General features: G+C 37.7%; 1 protein-coding gene across 2 annotated transcripts in view; it reads left to right on the plus strand.

Annotated features, from left to right (window-relative positions):
• Positions 1–8,892: 8,892 nt before the first annotated feature.
• Positions 8,893–20,124, plus strand: part of PRMT7 (protein arginine methyltransferase 7) — a 248,103-nt gene continuing 236,871 nt past the window's right edge. Inside the window, exon 1 of one of the 2 annotated variants that reach the window (XM_089798974.1) lies at positions 8,893–9,352. In XM_089798974.1, coding sequence (XP_089655100.1) covers positions 9,009–9,352 — 344 coding nt within the window. In that variant the 5' untranslated portion in view covers positions 8,893–9,008. The remainder of the gene's footprint in view (positions 9,353–20,124) is intronic. The other variant, XM_089798975.1, reaches the window with a different exon arrangement.

Here is a 20,124-nt window from a genome sequence, read left to right on the forward strand (position 1 = left end):
CAATAATATAATTGTTAATCTTCCTAAGGTTATCATGGGACAAAAATGTGTGAGGTAGGTGGACTTGGTTAAGAATTGCATCCTTCATAGGTCTAAGTTATACCAGAAGTATTAAAAAGAGACAAGAGTGTACTTGGAGGTCTCCCAAAAAAGGTTGGTTCAAGCTAAACTTTGATGGGGCCTCTAGTGGCAACCCCAATGTGGTAGGAATATGTTATTTTTGGTCAATAAACATAGTGGTAAAACAGATACTCAATAGCCAAATCTCTAGGATATGCATCAAATAGTGAGTCAGAACTCTCAAAATTAATTGAAGGACACAAAATTTGAAGAAACTTACAAATAGATAAGTTAGAAATTGAGGGGTATTCAACAATGATCACAAATGCCTTGAGTAAAGGTAATATACCAATCTAGAAATTGAACTCCCTGTAGAGATTGAAACTAGGAGAAATTAATATGAAAATAATTTGAACTTTAATTTAATAAAGATGAATAAATTAGCCAACTTAAATACTTAATGATGATTATTTAAATTATGGGAAAGTAAAAATTGAATTTAATTAACCGATAATGATCAATTAATTAAATAAATTTCATCATTTAATTAATATAAGAGAATGATTAATTGATGCAAAGTTTCAATTATTAGGGAAAATTGTCATCGATAGACACTGTAGCCGACAGGGTGTCGTCGTCGGTAAAGATTTTGTAGCCGACAGGAAGATTAGTATTGTTATGAAGCTGATGGACCCCTTCAGGAAGGTTCAGCGGAAAGTATTTATACTCCGTCTAGGATCATTGTAAACCATCTTATCTTATCTTACATGATGCTCTGGATGTAATCCATTGTCATATGCAAATAAAAGAGTAATATTGTCCATGTTCATTATCTGTGTGCATTTCTTAATTAACCTATGCTGTAAACATTTGGCGTCATTGCCTATGAACCTGGAAGGTGGGAGGAATGAAGATTAATGCCAAATCAGCTTAACAAGGATTGAAATAAGGTCAAGGGAAAAGATGGAATCCGTACTGTGCAAGAAAATTTAATTTTGGCGCAACAAGCCGAACGTAGAAGGAGGTTCTAGAAGGTTGTTGACAGACACAGAAGCACAGAGGAATTGTTGGAGGAGACTCAACAGTGGATGGAGTTGGTGGAAGAAGCACGGGAGGAGTTTTTGAATTTGTGTTCACCAAGGGAAGAGAATCCCAACGAAAGAGAATCGACTCACACAACTTGAAGTGCTAAGGGAGCAAGAGCGCGGAGTGAACTCTTCATCCAAGATACACTTCCACTAGGTACAACTTCAGAAGATCCTTCTTCACCAAGGTTTGCAGCTATTGAGACTGCCGGTGTGGGAGAGCAAATCGCTGGTGTGGGAGAGCAGACCACTAGTGTGGGAGAGCAGACTGCTAGTGTAGGAGTGCAGATTGTTGGTGTGGGAGTGCAGATCGCCGATGTGGGAGTGCAAAGCCACAATGTGGGAGTGAACAACACCACTGTTGCAGGACCAAGCAACACATGTCTACAAAATCAAGTAGCGATGGCAGGACCAAAGGAAAAGTTTCCAAAATTTGATGGTGATGGTACGATCAATCCCATCCGACACTGCAAGACATGTGAGACAATTTGGAGGGCAAATGGCATAACCGATACAAACAAATTGGGTTCGGTAGTTTTTAGCCATCCTACGAGGTGTTGCAATCGACTGGTTTTTCGATGTAGATCCCCAGAACCTACCCACTTGGGATGACCTTAAGAAGGAGTTTATGGCAAAATTTCAACTACTCCGCTACAATAACAAAATTGTAGGAGAAATATACAATACAAGACAAGGAAAAAATGAAATAATCCGAGTCTATGCCAGGAAGTTGAAGGATTTGATCAACAAAATGGAGAATAAGCCAACTGATGGATTATAGAGAAGGTGGTTCATTGAAGGCCTACACCCGAAATTGCAAAAAAAAATGAAGATCATGCCGCCATCATCATACACTGAAGCGTACAATCATGCACTAAACCTAGAGAGTGAGAAAAAGATGAAAAAGAAGAAGAAGAAGAGTAGCTCCTCTGAGTCAGACGATGATGCATCCTCAGAAGAAGGAAGCAACGATGAAGAAAACAACAGCAAAAAGGTCTGAGCCCTCCAGAAGGACATGATCTGAATGATGAAGGAATTCAAGAACATGCAGAAAGAAACAAAGGGAAGTGAATTATGGTGTACAGAATGTAAGACAGAAGGTCACACAAAGGGCTCCTGTCCAAAAAACCAGTTCTACTATATTTGTCAAATCATGGGACATTCCACAAAGGAATGCCCCTTCAACATGAAAACCAGAGGCCATCAACAAGTGTTCCTGGCATAGGAGGCTTCTACGTCTGGAGGGAGTGGGAATACAAGCATGGAGGGTGCCACGTCCGGAGGATATAGGAATAATAGATGTGGGAAAACTAACAACAATGTGAACAATAATAATAATAATGGTGGAAGGAGTTGAATTCAATATGATGGGAATGGATGTCCGATTGTTCAATGTTGAGCCTGTAATTTGTGGGGTCATTTTGCCCGGGAGTGCACAACAACAACCACACCATAATTGTTATGTAGATGGTGCAGACTCAATGACCATGACGATGCCAAGTGCCCAAAATTTGGAGTAAACTTGATCACCGTCAGGATAGAGGAAGAAGAGGTTTTGGCAATTACGCGGAGGCAAGCAAAAGAGTACCCAGACCTGACGAAAGAAAAGAGGAAATTTGTGGAAGCATGGGCAAAGATTGAAAAGGCATCGCAGGTGAAGATCTCGCAGCTGAAAGACACCACCGAAACCTCGGCAAGGAATGCTACAGAACAAAACATCATACGATAGATTTTACAAATGGAGGTACGCATCAAGATAAATGATTTGCTTCTTACAATGCCTCAGCTTAGATCAGCCATCACAAATATTGCACCAACAACAGGAGAACCAGAAAGAGGGAAGGAAATTACTGTTGGTGGAGAAGACCCAATGGTGCTGGCACTTGCATCTGGACGGCATCCAACGGTCGTTGAGATGGGCATTCTCGAAAGTGTGCTGACAGACACAATTGTCGACAGCGAGTCTGGTGTGAACATTTTACCCGAGGATACCTAGAGGAAGTTAGGACAACCAACGCTGCGGCCACCTACATTTTAGTTGTTGACAGCGGACCAACATGGCATAAAACCTATCGACGTTCTGATGGCACAACCGGTGATAATTGGCACACAACCATTCTTGCTGGACTTTGTCGTGATTCCGTTGAAGAGAAAAGGATACGACACCATCCTGGGTTGCGGATGGCTTGTTCAAGCCAAAGTTAAACATGATTGGAAGAAAAACACTTTATCACTTGAAAGTAAAGGGAGGAAATTCGTTATTGATTTGCACACTCAGATGGTGGGAGAAGAATCTTTGTCATCAGATTTTGATGAGGAAGAAGCTTTGTCATTAGATTCTGAAGAGGAAGATGAGGGGAGGCAGTGTATGGAATCGGATTAGGAGGGAGTCCTGTAATTGGAAGGAGGATCAATAGATGATGATTTGGATTCGATCAACGGTCTCTACCACTGGCAGATAGAAGACTATGAACTCTTTTTGAGTTGCACTATGTTAAGGGTCGACAAAGGTGAGAAAACAGAGAAAAATGAATGTCTGAAGGAATACAGAGAAGTAAAAGAAGGAAAGGTGGTTACAACTGAAGCTAAGGGGAAGAACATACAGTCCGAACCCATAAACAAGAAAGATCCCACTGTCTGGTACATGGTGAATGGACCGCACAGAAAAAAAAGAATACACCGCACCATAAAATTAAAGGGAGCCAACAACAAGGAAATAATCTAGATGAGCGACGACCATAGGCGTAGTGGGCCACACAGGTGACATAGAATAGACGTAAAGCATGGCATGATAAGCATATGAAACTCAACAGGTCTCAGCGGGGGTAGTTGGTACTCAAGTACGATGGTCGGAATGAAATTAAACCAAGAAAGTTTAAGGTCAGATGGGTTGAACCAACCCAGATCCAGGAGGTAGGTGACAATGGAGTAATAAAATTGTGGACCTTGGACGGAAAAGAAGTACCTCAGGCAGTGAATAGATCAAAGTTGAAGATGTATCATGTCAGAAACTTACCCTAAGCATCACAAAATAACAGAGTTTGAGCCCCCTCGTCGTCGCAAGATGGCAAAGTCTGGAGGAAAGGTTGACTTGTACATTGTTTTTTATAAAGTTGAGTTGTATTTTTGTATTCGTGTTCTAAAAAAAAAAAAAAGAAGGGAGAAAAAAAGAAAAAAAGAAAAAGAAAAAGAAAAGGAGGAAGTTAAGTGCTTGTTCCGCAGACCCCCTTGCTTTCCCACAGATGTCTCTTTCCTTGCAGACATTTTTCTTCTCGTTGACGGGTGATGTTTTTTGTGGATTTTTTATTTTTCGTAGTTGTCTTTTTGGTTTTCGCGGATGTCTTAATTCTCCCATGGATGTTCCCCATGGAAGTGGCTCGTTGTTCCTGCGGCTAAACTTTATCTCGGTGAATAGTATTGTTTACATGCAGAGTAATTTTCTCTTCCCCTGTAGATGCTTCTAATTTCTAGCGATGTTTTCCATTCTCCCATGGATATTTTTGTCGTGGTGGACTATTGGTGTCATGTTTTTCCGTGGCTAGTCTTGGTCTTCCGCGATTGGCCTTGTTTTCCCGCAACAAACCTTATTCTCCTGCGGGCTACCTTTATTGTGGAAAGGATCTCGAGTAGGTGAGCTTATATCCTTGCAGGTTGTAGCATTTCACATCTTGGAGAAGACATGTTATTTCTTTCCCTAGAGTATTGGAGGACCAGTTCTATAGGCCTCTCTCCCACGAACTCACTTTTCTCTGTGGAGCTTCCTCTACCATAGGTAGTTAAAAGATTTCAATGCTGCAGGCAGTTAAAACTTTGGCCCTCCTCTCCAAGCTTCTTTTTGCGGAAGTCTCTTGCACAGGGCCGAGCTTGGGACTGTGAGTAACAATTTCAATACCTAATTGGGAAGTCATAGCATTTGGCAAATTTTGCTAGAAGTTATGTTGCTGCATGTACGTGAGGATTACTAGACTAAAATCGAGTCAAAGGAGAGAAATAGACAACAGAGAAATATATATTCGTGGAAAGACAAAAGTGATGGAGGAGAAACCCTACATGATAGAGAGACAGAACAGGCAGAGGTAGGAGCTAAAAATAAAAATAAAAAAATCAACAAATAAAAAATGTTCAGAATGCATAACGGATGATGCCAAAGGGAAGAGAAATACATAATCAGGTAGAAAACATAAGCAGTTGTCAAAAATAATGTTGGATCAAAAGAAAATCACAGAAATAGTGTTTTGTGTGGCTTCGAAAGTGCTAATTTGGTCTTGGCGATGAGGGGTGCTGCCCCTCAACCTCGCCTTGTATTACGACAGGGAGCGCACCTGGGGCGCTGCCCCAAGATCCCGCTGGGGGTGCTGCCCCATAGACATCCAGTCATTGCGATTATCAATCATGGGAAGTGTGACCAGTTGATGAGACCTAGAGTTGCTCCAGGCATGGAGTGTCTATGTACTAGAGGCACTTGGAGTAGGTGTTAGACGTGAGGCTGTCTTGGTGGATGCATAGAGAGCTCGAGAGGAGTTGATCATCCAGTTGAAGGTAGTTCAACGATGCTTGGCTCAAGGTACATAGTAGTTGGAAGCAGAGAAAGTGACACAGGTGGGTATTAAGGTCAGCTTGATTAAGGAGACAGTATTGTGTTCACAGAGGCTGCAGATGCAACACATTTTGGAGACTAGTTAGTGTATTCTATTTTGTTAATTTTTCCTCGATATGTTGTAATTGTATTTTGTAATTGTCGTCCAGAGATGACTTTTTCTTTTGGGGGGGATGATGTTGTCGGTAGAAATTGTAGCCAACAGGGTGTTGTCGTTGGCAAAGATTTTGTAGCCGATAGGCAGATTAATATTGTTATGTAGCTGACAGACCCCTTCGGGAAGGTTCGGTGGAAAGTATTTATACCCCGTCTGGGATCATTGTAAATGATCTTATCTTATCTTACTTGATGCTCTAGATGTAATCTGTTGGCATATGCGAATAAAGGAGTATTGTTGTTCGTGTTCATTATCTGTGTGCATTTCTTAATTAACCTATGCAGTTTCGGTGGAAAGTATTTATACCTCGTCTGGGATCATTGTAAATGATCTTATCTTATCTTACCTAATGCTCTAGATGTAATCTGTTGGCATATGCGAATAAAGGAGTACTATTGTTCGTGTTCATTATCTTTATGCATTTCTTAACCTATGCGGTAAACAAAAATGTGATGATTAGTTAATGATTTAAGAACTATTAAGTAATAACAAAATAATTAGTGCATTCAATTTGAACTCTCAAGTCTATCCATTTTTGGGTTCTATATTTTCCCATCTTTGATATAATGTGATTACGAGCATTCTATCAAAGAATTCTAGATTAGGTCATGTCCTAGCTTGTCCTGGTGATAGCAGGTGGACTTTATGACCCCTCAAGATACTGTTTGTGCAAGAAAGGCATAAATGATCTCTAAATAGAAGATGAGAAATGTTAGATGAAATTATGAAAGAGAATAATAATTAATGAGAAGTGAAGACTTAGTAGATGATTATGATAGTTTGATTGACAAAAGCTTGTCACAAAATCCATGTATGGTTTTAGGAAGGACTCAGCTTGTATAAGACTAGGGATATCATATGGTTTAGGAAAGACATAACTTGTATAAGACAAGTGACAACATCTAGTTGCAAGAAAGATACATCTTGTATAAGACATATGATCATTGATAGGTTGACCAATTGATAACATGATTTGATTTTCTTTGACAAATTGATGGATCAACTGATTTGATTGATAGAAGAAACGTTAGTGAGAAGAATGAGTTAGCTAGAAGAATGAATAAGAAGATATGATTTAGAATAATTGAACTTATGCTATAAACTTGGATGATGTATTGATTCATTGCCAGATATTTTTCATAAATCTTCATCATCATGCTTTATTGAAAATAAAGATAGATACGAGGGGGGTGGGGGATAACTCAAAATATTATGAGAGAAAGGGAGAGTGGGAGATATAGATAAGGGGCAATATGTAGAGGTAGAGAGGGATAAAGAAAGATAAAGAGAAATTAAAAGATAAGGAAACAATGTGGTCAAAGAGATAAAGAGAGGTTTGAGAGACAGATAAATAGAGATAAAGTAGGAGAGGTTGAGTGAATAAGAGAGAGAAAGGCAAGAGATGGTGAGGGAGGTATGCTTTTTTAAAATTTGAATAAATCCCCCTCCCTCTACATCTGTTGGGTAAAACCACAAACCCGTGTCACCTTTTATAAAGAAACATGATATTAGAATGTGACAGTTCAACATTAGTGACAAAAAAAATGGTATTTGTGTTTAAAATATGAAGATGATGTAAATTGATGAAATGTGTAGAATTGGATGAATTTTATGCTTATAATTTTTATAATTTTTTTGAGTAAGAATTTATTCATTTTATTTTATTTTGAAGTCCCTTTTTTAATTGTAAAAAATATAGGGTGTAGTTCCTGTCAAACAAGTATATGCAAATCATCTTTTTTTGTTCTGATTTGAAAATATCTTATAGATGACATGTATAGCTAGTGCACAAAAAAAGAAATAATTATTTTTTCTGTATATTTTCTTTGTTATAAGTACTCAAGTTTGACCTTATCAGAATCCAACAGTTTTTTCCTCCCGTCAAAACTTTCCTATCAAATCTATACCTTCTTGAAAACAAATTACATATTCGTGAAGAGGATTCTCTCCTCTAGAGATAAATATAATTTTTAAATTTTTTTGATATGATTTACTATTTTTTTCCCTTTTTTGAGGGAGCATCTTCTGAAATGTTGAAATATCGACTTATAATACTTTGAGATTATAACATATTATAACTAATCAAAACACTCAAAAATTTATATAATGATGATATTGAATCTAAGATCTATAAAAGGGTATTTTTAGTTTTTGAAAAAAATTGAGTTTTGATAGAGAAATAAGATTTGACCAAAATAGGCTTTGGTGTCACAAACGGTGACACAGATCTATGCTTTTACCCTGTTATCTCTCTATCTCTATATTTATCTTCCTTATGTTTTCACCCCTTTCTTTCTTTTCCCATTTATCTCTATTTTTCCTTATATCTCTCTCCCTCTCTCGATATCACTCTACTCCTACCTCTCATCTATATCTCTATCTCCTAATCTCTCTTTGTGCTTATTTCGTAGTATCTGTAGGCATCTCCCTCTCTATCCATCTTTCTTCTCTTCCTGCCCCCCTCTCCTTCTTCTATACCTTTATATTTACATCCATTTGCCTCCCCCCCCCCTCTCTCTCTTTCTACATATATAGATATTATAGAACCCCGAGCTTGATTATCTTCTTGATTCAAAGGTTTTTGTTTCAATCCTATTTAGATATTTGAAAGTGGATACATACTTGATTTGAAGCTATCACTTTTCAACTTAGATCTTTGTTAAACAAAAATCTATTTCTAAATGATATGCCAATTGAACTCATGTACTACATAAATATATTTTAAAAATATAACAATTTTTTTTTCCCTCTTAACCTGCTACACCTCTTTAACGTATCCATTGCACACCAAATTGCAATTACTATTTTACAAATTGAAAAAGATCGAATTAATGTACATCAATACAAAGTTGAACAAAGCACATGAAAACTTTACTAATATTTTTCTATCAAAAACTGTTTAAAAATGAAAAACTTAAAAAATCATCTTCAAATTAAATAGTAAAAACAATAATTCTAATTAAAACAGAAACGATATAAAATTTAAAAAAATATGTTTGCTCCCTAAAACGGGTCTGCCAGGTGAGCCAAAAATATACCCACCACATACGCCATCATCCTTCAACGGACTGCAAATTGCAGAAGTTTGAAAATACGAATGAGTAAATGAATGGGGTTTGCGCTCAACCTGCGCCAGTTTCTTCTCAGAGACGTTCTCCTTACGAAGCAGCAGAAGATAAACTTTTCATCTTCGTTTCCACATTTCTGTAAAAGAGAAACAAAAATGGCCGCGACAGAGCAGCGGGCGTTTCAGCTGAAGCTGAATCCATTGACGGGAGAGTCCGAATGGGTGGTAATGGAGGAAAACCCTCGCGAACAAGAAGACGAGTCACTAAGGGATATAATGGCACATACATCTTACTTGGACATGCTGAATGACACCGACAGGAATCGAGCCTATGACATTGCCATTCGAAAGACAATACGACGCCCCTGCCATGTTCTCGATATAGGGTAACCATTAATTCCCCCCTGCTTTCTTTACGGTCTTATTGTTTCGAAGTTTTAGGATTTTGATTTCTTTCGTCGCTCGCATGAGGTTCGAACCTTGACCTGCTTGCTTGTCGTTAGGTTTTAAAAACAGCAGTAAAGGAAAATCTGGAAAAAAAATGCTCCACAATCCGTTAAAAGTTTCAGTAATTCTCACCAAAAACCTCTGCGCGTCACCGATGATAAGCCACAATTCATTTTAATTTTGTGCCTGGCCTATTTTAGATCAAGCTCGTGTTAATTTTTCGTTTATTGCATTGAGACTTCAGATTCAGCTTGTCTACTTATGTGCTTGGCTTAAATCAATCTTAAGCATAAACAAAATAAATTAATATAGATAATCAAAATATGTTTATTTAGAAGGTAGCTAGAGATCATAATTTAGAGGTGTTTGTCAATTTTATGTAATTAATTAACATGTTGAAATTCTTTTGTGCCATAGTTTTGAGATCCACCTTTACAATATTGGAGTATCCTACAAGTTACAGTTTACAACATAATATTAAAATAAATTATAAGTAATAATTAAAAGAACTTAGAGTATTGAATCAAGAATTAAGGATTACTTGTAAGACTGGCCAATTCCGACCACTTGGTGGGAATCTCAATAGCAGTCTCACTACCATACATCCTGGCAACGCACTGAAAGAATCCATTTTTTACCTCATCTTCCTAAAGTGGTGGGACTCTACCAGGCCTAGGCATGTACCACTTCGGGTTTAATGCATAGGCAACCATGTGCAAAGGAGTGTTCAGCTTCTTCCACCTGCGGTGAATGATAGGCTGAATGTGCTCCATAGAGATTGCTAGAGTGGGGTCTATCTCACGCAAAGCAACCCTCATCTGCCCAAGCATGAAATCAATGCACTCATAAACCTCTCCAAGGCTAGGTGTATTGACATCCCCATATTTAATCACTTGGAACACTGGAGTAATGATGGAGACTACGTATTTTGCATCACTCCAAAATTGATCGCTCTTCACTGTCTCCTTCTCCCTCTTCCCTTGCTTTGTTCTGGACTTAGACCATCGATTCAATTCTTGTGTCACAACCGTGAGTTGCAATGGGTCTTGCAACTCAATCATTCTCTCCAGGAGAATAAAATATGAGGCATATCTGGTCTCAACTAGTTTTAGGAACCACTTCTTTGCGAAGCCCCTGAAAAGTGCATGTGATGTATGGTGATTGCAAATAAACATCTGCACCTCTCTCCCATCGTTAACCACCCGCCTAATCCAGTCAATTTTCCCCATGTCTTTGAGTGCTTTATTCATGGCATGCACACAACATGGAGTTCACCAAATATGCCTATAGGCTGCCTCAACAAGCCTCCTTGCAACTTTGCACACATGTGCTGCATCTGTCACAACTTGGACCACATTTTGTGGCCCAACCTCCTCAATGACATTCCTAAGCACATGAAACTGAAAATCAACATCTTTACGATGCTCTGAACAATTAACTGCCCTAAAAAAGTATGGGCCTTCCGTAATGTTGATGAGTGGATGATGACTAATGTCCGTACACCCATCCATGATAATGCTACAGCTTGACTCCATCCAACATGTCTTCATCTGCTCCATCAAGATCCCAACCTTGTCATAGGCCCTATCCAACATTGTGATCCTCAACTTGTAGTCATCTAGTGACAAATATAATTGCCCTTCCTCTTTCGCCACCATGGATATCATCCTCACAAAACAGGGAGATTGAGCCACATGCATTGGGATGCCATTGGAAAAGAAGAAATCACCGACAACATCATCTAACCACTCCCTTTTGTGCATATTAATAACTGAGCAATGGGGTTACTTCCACTAGGACTTGCACTTGCACTCGCTTTCCATTTCCCCTGCTGCTATCTTCTGCTGAACTGTGTGTAGATGAAGGAATGGATGGTGTAGGTGACATAGTCCCTGCTCTTTGATGCAAGATACGTGTACATGTATCTCGCTACCCCTGTAATTGCTGTACATTTTGCACCTATTTCCTGGAATCTAAACATCTAAAACAAAAACATAGTAAAATAGAAAACCTACCTTGAGCTTGATGAATCACTTGCAAAATCAAATCTTCTTTCTCCTCTTGATCTTGCGATCCCTTGCAAAATTAGTCACTAAGCTCTCCCAAACTCCCCCAACCTTTTTTTTTTTCACTTTGCTCCTTGCTGCTTCAAAACAATGAAATGTAAATGTGGAATGAAAATGAAGTGTATTGGCCTTATTAAACTTTGAAAGAGATGTCATGGGACCTACACCCAATTAGGGTTCCCATGTTTAAAAATAAAATAAAAAACTAACACAAAAAAAACTTTATTTTTTTGGTTTCTTCACCTTGGCGCCAGAGGCACCTTGGGTGCACCTTGGGCGCACTTGAGCATGCACCCTCCCACTTGGGAAGCACCCGCGTCCCTGTGTCTCGTCCGGGTGCGCCAATCGGTGCGATTGTGGTGCGAGAGTGTTTTGGCGGTGGTGGCAGAGTGCGACGTACCCACGCCCAGTGTGGCATGGTTAAAACCTTGGGTGCGCGCACCCGGGTAACACTGGTAAATTGTGAAATCATATAGCATGTCCCAGAATTGTTTGACCAAATGCCGTAAGTGCTAGAACTCATGTAGGTCTTTGGAATGATTATCAAGCATCCCTTAGTGTTCAATATCATTGAAATTCAACTGGCATCGATTTCATTAATCTTAGGAATCCGATTTCCATTGTGATATCACTGTTAATATCAGTTTCAACACGCATGGTATTATGATCTAATAGGGCAAGGAGTTTCAATTGGCATGAATGCTTAATGCATAAGTGAACGGATGACATGTAAATTGTTTGACACAATTCCTAAAAAGAGGACATTTCACTACATAATGAATGCCGAATGTGGAACCATAAAGTATGTGTGTGAATAGTTTGACATAGTATCCAAAATCTGTCCATATCGAAAAATCATGCACTTTTTGAAAAACGACACTCCAAAATTTGTCCGTATGAGCCTGTACGATGCTCCAGAAGTTGCAAAATGTAGGATTACACAGGTACAATCATAAAAACCATCAATTTAGGATTACCATTTGCATCCAAAACTCCAAACTAATACCACCACTGAATTATTTGGAAAATTCTACCCCAATTAAGAAAAAATTACATCCAATTTGGAGTCCGAATGACCAAATTATGCCCATTCAAACTTAGACTATTAAAATAAAAATGCAATTGAAGAGGGGTAAACCAAAAAACCACTAGTCTAAACTTGACGATCGAATGAGTGTCACGGAAAAGAAAAAATACTCATTGCGATGGTCACAAGGACGTCAAATTTAAGATAGTGAGTGGGCAGATTTTGATAAAAAGTTTTATCCCACATTTATGGGAGTAAAGAGCTCAAAGCTCTTTATATTGAAGAGCGCTCCAAGTGTAAATAGAGAAGAGTGGTCGGTGGCCTTCGTTGTGTTCAAACATCCATGTTGGCCGACCACTTTCTAATTAATGTAGACGGCTATATTATTATGTGGAAGTGGATGACCAGTTTTGTTGACCACGAGTATATTTAATTTTTTATTAAAAGAATTACACTCGCTACTACCTCAGTTTGCGTGCCAAACGTTACAGATTCACCCAGAGAGCTCCAAACTCTGAAACAAGCCAAATTATGTATGAAAAATTCATCTCTGGAGCCTTTTGGACGCAATGGTAGGGTTTGTTTAGCTTGAAAATGCTCCGTTTTGCGTGCCCTCCAAATTAGAGCTACAAGCATGTGTTTTTAATTGATGTAAACAAATTCTGATTTGGATTAAACAAAATTTGACTTTGACTTTTCCAAACCTTTTTGATGCAATGGAATTGTCAGAATGGCTCCATGAATCCATTAGAGTGTTGCAATCAACAAATTAAGAAAAAATACATATATGCAAAAGAGGGATTACTGGGTCTTCATAAATCCTTTATGATTCTTCAGTTCGTATATAAACGCAAGAGAAGAGCATGCAAGATTTTCCAAGACCTCTACAAAAATATGATCTATTCTTTCAAAATTGCTCTAATACCATGTTAGAATTTGTATAAAACAAATAAAAACCAAAATCTAATGAAACACATAGATTAATCAAGAGAAAATAAAATTATCAGAATAACAATACAAGAACAATCTCTGATGTAAATGCTCAAAGGCATAATAACATCAATATTACTTAATGTGTAATACATAAGAGCTAGCCTATTTATATAAGCAAGAGCTAGGAGGATACTTGGACAAGATTGAGACAAGTGTCTCAACTTGGAGAAAGTAGAGTCGTGATGGAGTCAACCACCTACCATCCATCTACAATCTAGAAGGGGGTGTTCAAATTGGAATTAACCACATGTGATGTCTTAGGAGTAGTTGGAGTCAAAAGGATGACTCACAATATCCTCCTAATAATATCCAAGAATATAAAATTTCTTCTAATTTATGAGTTCATCTAAGTAAACTTAATATAAGAGTGAAATGGAAAAGAACCATTTACTCTAACATTGAGAACATTCAGAAATGCCAAACCTATGGTAAAATGGTAGATGACTGGGTCAGCCACATGAATGAACAAGCGTATTATTTGTTCAACAATGTGCAAATCATGTGAAAACAACTCAGATAGAACAAGAGATATTGAAAGAGCTGGAAACCATTAAAGAACAACAATTGTTTTGGAAAGAAATTGTTGGTAACCTTAAAGAAATTAAAGAAATGAACAATAGTACAGTCAAACTTCTCAAATTTTTCCCAAGTGAGGAAGATGAGCAAACTGACATGTGGCTGGAAAATATTGAATGGAAACGCACAAGTATGGATCAGTTAAAAGTGTACAGGAAAAACTTTTGAGTACTTGTAAACAACTCAAAGTCGAAGCCTTGGATAATTTACCAACAATTATTGATTGCTTTCCAATCAATGAGCAAACACAAGATCCAGATGTGCTTGCCATCCTGAAGAATGTGGAATTGAAAATTAATTTAGAACTTAATGATAAATAATCCTCAGGTGATAATACTATGACGGGTTTAAGTGTCCTTTTGGTTGGATTAGATTCATGTATCTTTTACTTGCCAGGCTACATGAAGGATTTGGATGAAGTCCAGCTCGATCATGACAGGTGCAAGGTGAAAATGAGAAGTGTGATCATTATAAAAAACATGTCTTTAGCTAAAGTGATTAAGTCATTCAGAGCATACAAAATAGGGATGTCACAGCCACAATCTAGTAGTCAAAAAGTTGCAACAAGAGATACCAATGCAAGTGCTTGAAAGTTTGTTTTGGAAGTCAACTAAAGTTTCTATTTTGGATTTCTGCTTGTATATTTTGTCAATTGTTAACTTTAGGACTGATTTTTGGTTTTGGTTAGGATTCTAATTTTTCCTTCGTTAACTTTAGGTTTTTAAAGATGAAGTTTGTATGAGTTAGAGTTATACAATGCACTCCAAATTTTCAACTCTAACTTTTTCAGTAGTTATAAACTCGAAAGTTGGTTATGAAAGAAGGGCGTATAAATAGCAGAAGAGAGTCATGTAAAAGGATTTTTTGACACTTGTTGAATTAAAGGAGCACTTATGATATAACCTCACAAACTAATACAAAGCAAGTTTTGGAAAGTATACACAATCTTGTTCTTGTATTTATCAAATTTCATTGTGTTCTTAGTATGAGGATTCAATTATAAATACAAAGTATTGCTCTTTTTCCATTAGAACCAAATGTAAATTTTTTTGATTCATACTATGTGAATATTCTCATCATAGTTTGTGAATGTACATTTTGGATGTTGAATCAGATACACATTGTCTATGGCTTCTAAGCATAGACTTTGAGTTTCCATTGATGATTCTAAGCAAAATAAGCTAAAGCTCCTGAAAGTTGTTTTTACTATCAGTAGCTTTAATTGAATCTTTGCAAGTTTGTATACCTTTATTCCAAATATCAAAATTTAATCATATGAGGAAGCTGCCCCTCTACATGCAGAAAAATGTCATATTTCAAGTGACTTATCCAACTGTTGTAAATTGATTTGTCTTGATTATTCCAATGGGCCAGAATACATAAATGTACAAGTGACAAATCGGTTTACAAACATATTTTTGGTGACTGCTGCGGAACCGAACAAGAAAGATTAAACTAGTCGCCTTCGATTAGTCAAGATGATTTTGTTGTATGAGAACATATTTCCAGTCCCCTAGCTGAACCTAGGTTTCCAAGATACTTAAGAAGACATTATTTCAGACTTGAACACTCTAGCCTGGATGTGTAGAAGTGTTGAGCAATACCAACAAGTAAATCAAGTCTTGGAAGAAGAAGAAAAGTTCAGTGAGATTTTACGAAGGATTCCTATTGGGGAAAATGTTGTTGTCATAGAAAGAATAATTGCTATTCTGAGAAGAAACAGGCAGAATCTTGGCCACAGTCAAGATCAAATAAATCAAAATAATTTAGTCTTGATGCTGGCTGAGAAAAGGTACACCCAAGGGGATAGGCATAAAGGTCTTTTTGACCAGGATTTTGAAGCTCTTCAAAAACTCATTTTTTCACCTCAAGTACCTACAAAGAAGGAGAAATCCAAGTCAGTCAGTAGGCCTTCTTCACCATCAAAGATTTCAAACCTTGATTTTGTGAGGGACTCTTATTCCTTAAAATATCAATTTGCAGCCCTTGAATATTGTTCTGCCAACAATGGAACAACCAACACCACAACCACTAGTTCCATGGGGAGCTGCTATTGGTCCATTGGCTTTGGGGAACCAGTTACATGACATGCCTTCTGGTTCACAAAAAATTCTTCCTAAATTTGTAGGAGATGGAAAAGTTACAGTTGATGATCACATCAGTGCATTCTTTACAACTTGTGGAGTTCTTGGGATCCAACATGAAGATGTTTCAGTTCGCCTCTTTGTTGAAACCTTTATTGACACTGCTACTAAATGGATTGAATAATTTCAAGTAGGTCAATTACTTTGTGGACAACTCTTGTGCAAGCTTTCAAGCATAGATTTAAGATTGCTGAAGACAAGAACCTACCACTGTCAACTAACACAGATGAAGAAGGAGATTCATGAACAAATGCGAGAATTCGTTGCTCGTTTCAACAAAATTGTGAGCTGATTTCCTGTCATCAAGAAGCCCACTGAAGAAAATCAAAAGACTTTCTTTATCAGTGCTAGCCATCTGATGTTAGTTTTCAAATATGATGCAATAGAGTTAGAGCATGCACACAATTTGGCCATTGAGTTCGAGCACGATTTACTTAGCTCTGGGAAGTGGAGTAGCTAATTGCAGAAAGGTAAAGGACAACAAACAACAAACACTACTACCGATCCTATGGTACAAAATCTTGCCAAGGATTTTCTGCAAATAAAGAAATAATTGCCTCAAGATTTACATTGTTGTACTAGGACATTCCCAGTAGAAACTACATACTGTACCAACAAAACAAACAATCCAAGCTATTACCTCCACCAACACAAAGCCAGGCTTTTGAACATCCCTCTTCTTCTAATCCTCAGACAACCATGTGCGATTTCCATGTAACAACCGATCATAATGGAACCTATTGTCCAGAGATGGCAAGATACATGCAGATGCATCAAACTGGTGAGAAAATTGAAGAATATGTAGCACTCAAGGACCAATTATAGCAACCTTTTTGACAATTATCTATCAACTTCTTGGAATATGAATCTGTTGGAGAAATGTAGATGACATAAATAAACATTCTTGTATTGTATTTACAAAGAACTATAGGTAGAAAATGGAGGAAAATAATAAGAGGCTAAGGATAAGATGGGCGATGAGACTCCCAAAATAATTCTTTCTCGAAAAAATGCATAGGAATATTCCATGTCGACTAGGGGACCCAAGAAAGGTAAAGTCTCTAGTACTTAGTTTTCTCTTCTGCCTGAAGACATGTTTGATCATTGTAAAAAGACCAAGGTACAAATCTTTCAATTAGAGTATCTTAAAGCCAATCCACATCAGCTAGAAAAGTTGATCCAATGTGTTGGCAAAGGTCAAGGCATTCCTATGTCCACAATTCATCATTTGTTTGAGGATTGTTCAGAAGATGAGAATTTGGAAGGGCTTATGATCGACGAAGAATCCCTCGTAGCTACATCGTTGTTAGATAAACCCGACCGATTCTATGTTTCTTTGTACATTGCTAGTTGTAAACTAAGTGACTGCATCATTGATTCAGGGGCTTCTGACAATTTGATGCCCTCTAAAGTAGCTCATGCCCGAGATTTTCTCTAAATAAACCATCTATAAAAGTGTATTCCATGGAGGCAAAAAAAGTTACCCTTTTTGGCCAAGTAAAAGATTCTCAAGTCACCTTGGCAGCACATCCTGAAAAGAAACTAAAACTCAATATCTTGGTCACATATATTCTAGCAAGTTACGAAATGCTATTGAGTAGGAGTTTTTTTAGAGACCTTAGTGGAGAGATCAAAATGAATATGTCTCATGCTATAATTCCCATTGGTGATAAGAAGGTTAGACTCTATCCTGAACCTAAAGCTAACTACATAGTTTTAAAATTTGATGATCCGAGAGTTGAGATCCTGTATGTAGATACTAACCACGAAACTTACATGATGACTTCTAACGTGGAAAATGTTGCTGAGATTGTCACACCTAATATAGAAGAAGAGTTGTGAACCATGCAGTTCGATGGAAGTTCATCATCATTCAAATCTAGCGCTGGAGTGGTATGGATATCACTAGAAGGGGAGAAGTTTCCAAAGGGCTATAAATTAGCCTTTGAAACTACTAATAATATGGTTTAATATGAAGCCCTTCTTTTAGACCTCAAGTATGCAAAGGAGAAAGGGATTAAGAAGCTTAATGTGATGGGAGATGTAGAGTTGGTGGTTAACCAAACCAAAGCACAATATAAGAAAAAGAATAAAAGGTTGAAAGCCTCTCAAAATAGGGTGTGGGATGAGTTAGAGTATTTTGATGCCTTTTTGATAACACCCATTCCTAGGGAGCAAAACACTAAAGTTGATTCCCTTGCAGTTATAACCTGCTTCCCATTCCTCACGCTAAGCTTGATAGGGATGTTTACATGGTAGAAATGATCTATAGGCCTAATATCCCTAGTAACAACCAACGCTGGCAAGTCTTTGATGATGACAAAAAAATCATTGCTTTTCTTGAAGGTTGAGAGCCTTTTTCTAATTTAAATTTTTAAGGATCTCATAGCCCATAAGTGAAGGATCAAAAGGAGAAACAAGTAGATAGCTCTTATCTTACTCAATTGAAGGGAAATACCGTTGTCGAAAGGACTAATCACCATAGAAAATCTTTTTGATCAAACTAATAAAGGGAAGAAAAGAGTTGACGACACAAGCTTTCAACTTCTTCAGAACACAAAAAGGTAAATATAGGTTCTGGAATGGATCCGAAGATGGTATTGATTGGAAAAGAGTTATCCCAACAAGAAAAAGAGAAGTTTGTAAATTTATTAAAGGAGTATCACGTTGTCTTTGCATGGGGTTATGAAGACTTAAAGGACTTTATGAATGGTGAATTCAAACATCACATTCCTTTAAAGCCCAAATTCTCTCCTTTTTGACAAAAACAAATGTCAAAGACAATTTAACCCAAAGGTGGTTGATGCCATATTTTTAATGAAGTAGACAAGATGCTTAAGGCTAGGATTATTTAGTCACTTCATCATTCCACATGGGTTGCCAATATTGTCCTTGTCAAGAAGAAGAATGGCAAAATAAGAATATGTGTTGACTTTTGCAACTTGAGCCAGACATCGCTCAAGGACAAGTATGGGCTTCCGTTTATGGATCATATTTTGTAGTTAGTATCTGGCTCTGAGATGATGTCAATGTTCAACGACTTCTCTGGTTACAGCCAAATTAGTGTAGTGCTCGAGGATTGACACAAAACAATTGTCACAACCTTGTGGGGCACATTTGCCTATAACTGGAAGCTTTAAGTTCAATTAATGTCGGAGCTACTTTTCAAAGGGCGATGGACCTTTCATTTGGTGATTTGAAAAATAAAATTGTCATTTATTTGGACAACCTCATAGTCTTTTCAAGGAAAAGAGTAGATCACATATATCATTTAGAATGTGTACTTCACAAATGTAGGACTCAAGGTCACAGAAGGTAAACTACTAGGACAAACATCTTGATTGCAAGTGTCCTTTTTAGATATTGTCACTAGCTAGGGAGTCAAGCATTGGTTGTTCAACAACAGGAGGATTCCTAATCTTCTTTCTAATAATAGGGCAATTTCTTCTCAGGTGCCCAGCCCAATGCTCCACCGATCAGATCAAGCTATACCCCAGCTGACCCTAAGAGGGCACCCACGTAGTATTGAATGTTGTAGCCAAGTTCTATGCATGCAGAGTCCCCTACAATTCTATGGAGTGCATTCCATTATGGACATGCGGGAGCAATACCCAATTGCACTTGTCTTTTAAGTTATGTATATGCATGCGTGTGTGTGTGTAGGGGCGGAAAAATCGTTAGGGCCCAAAACAAAACACCATTACCCCTCCCCCTACCTGTCTTAGGCACCAACACCCAATAGAGCCCTTCCTTTCTACACGTGAAGCAGGTGTTAAGGCCTCCTTAATTTCTATGGAACAATTATGAATAGAAGCACCTCAATTAATATTTAGAACATTAGAAATATCAATTCCTGGAGTGAGGGAAATCATAACCCTTGCGTGGAAATGTGGAAGAGTGGATTT

The sequence above is a fragment of the Cupressus sempervirens genome, chromosome 9, assembly GCF_028749045.1.
Source record: "Cupressus sempervirens isolate cs-2001-9-10 chromosome 9, ASM2874904v1, whole genome shotgun sequence".
NCBI classification, from domain to species: domain Eukaryota; kingdom Viridiplantae; phylum Streptophyta; class Pinopsida; order Cupressales; family Cupressaceae; genus Cupressus; species Cupressus sempervirens.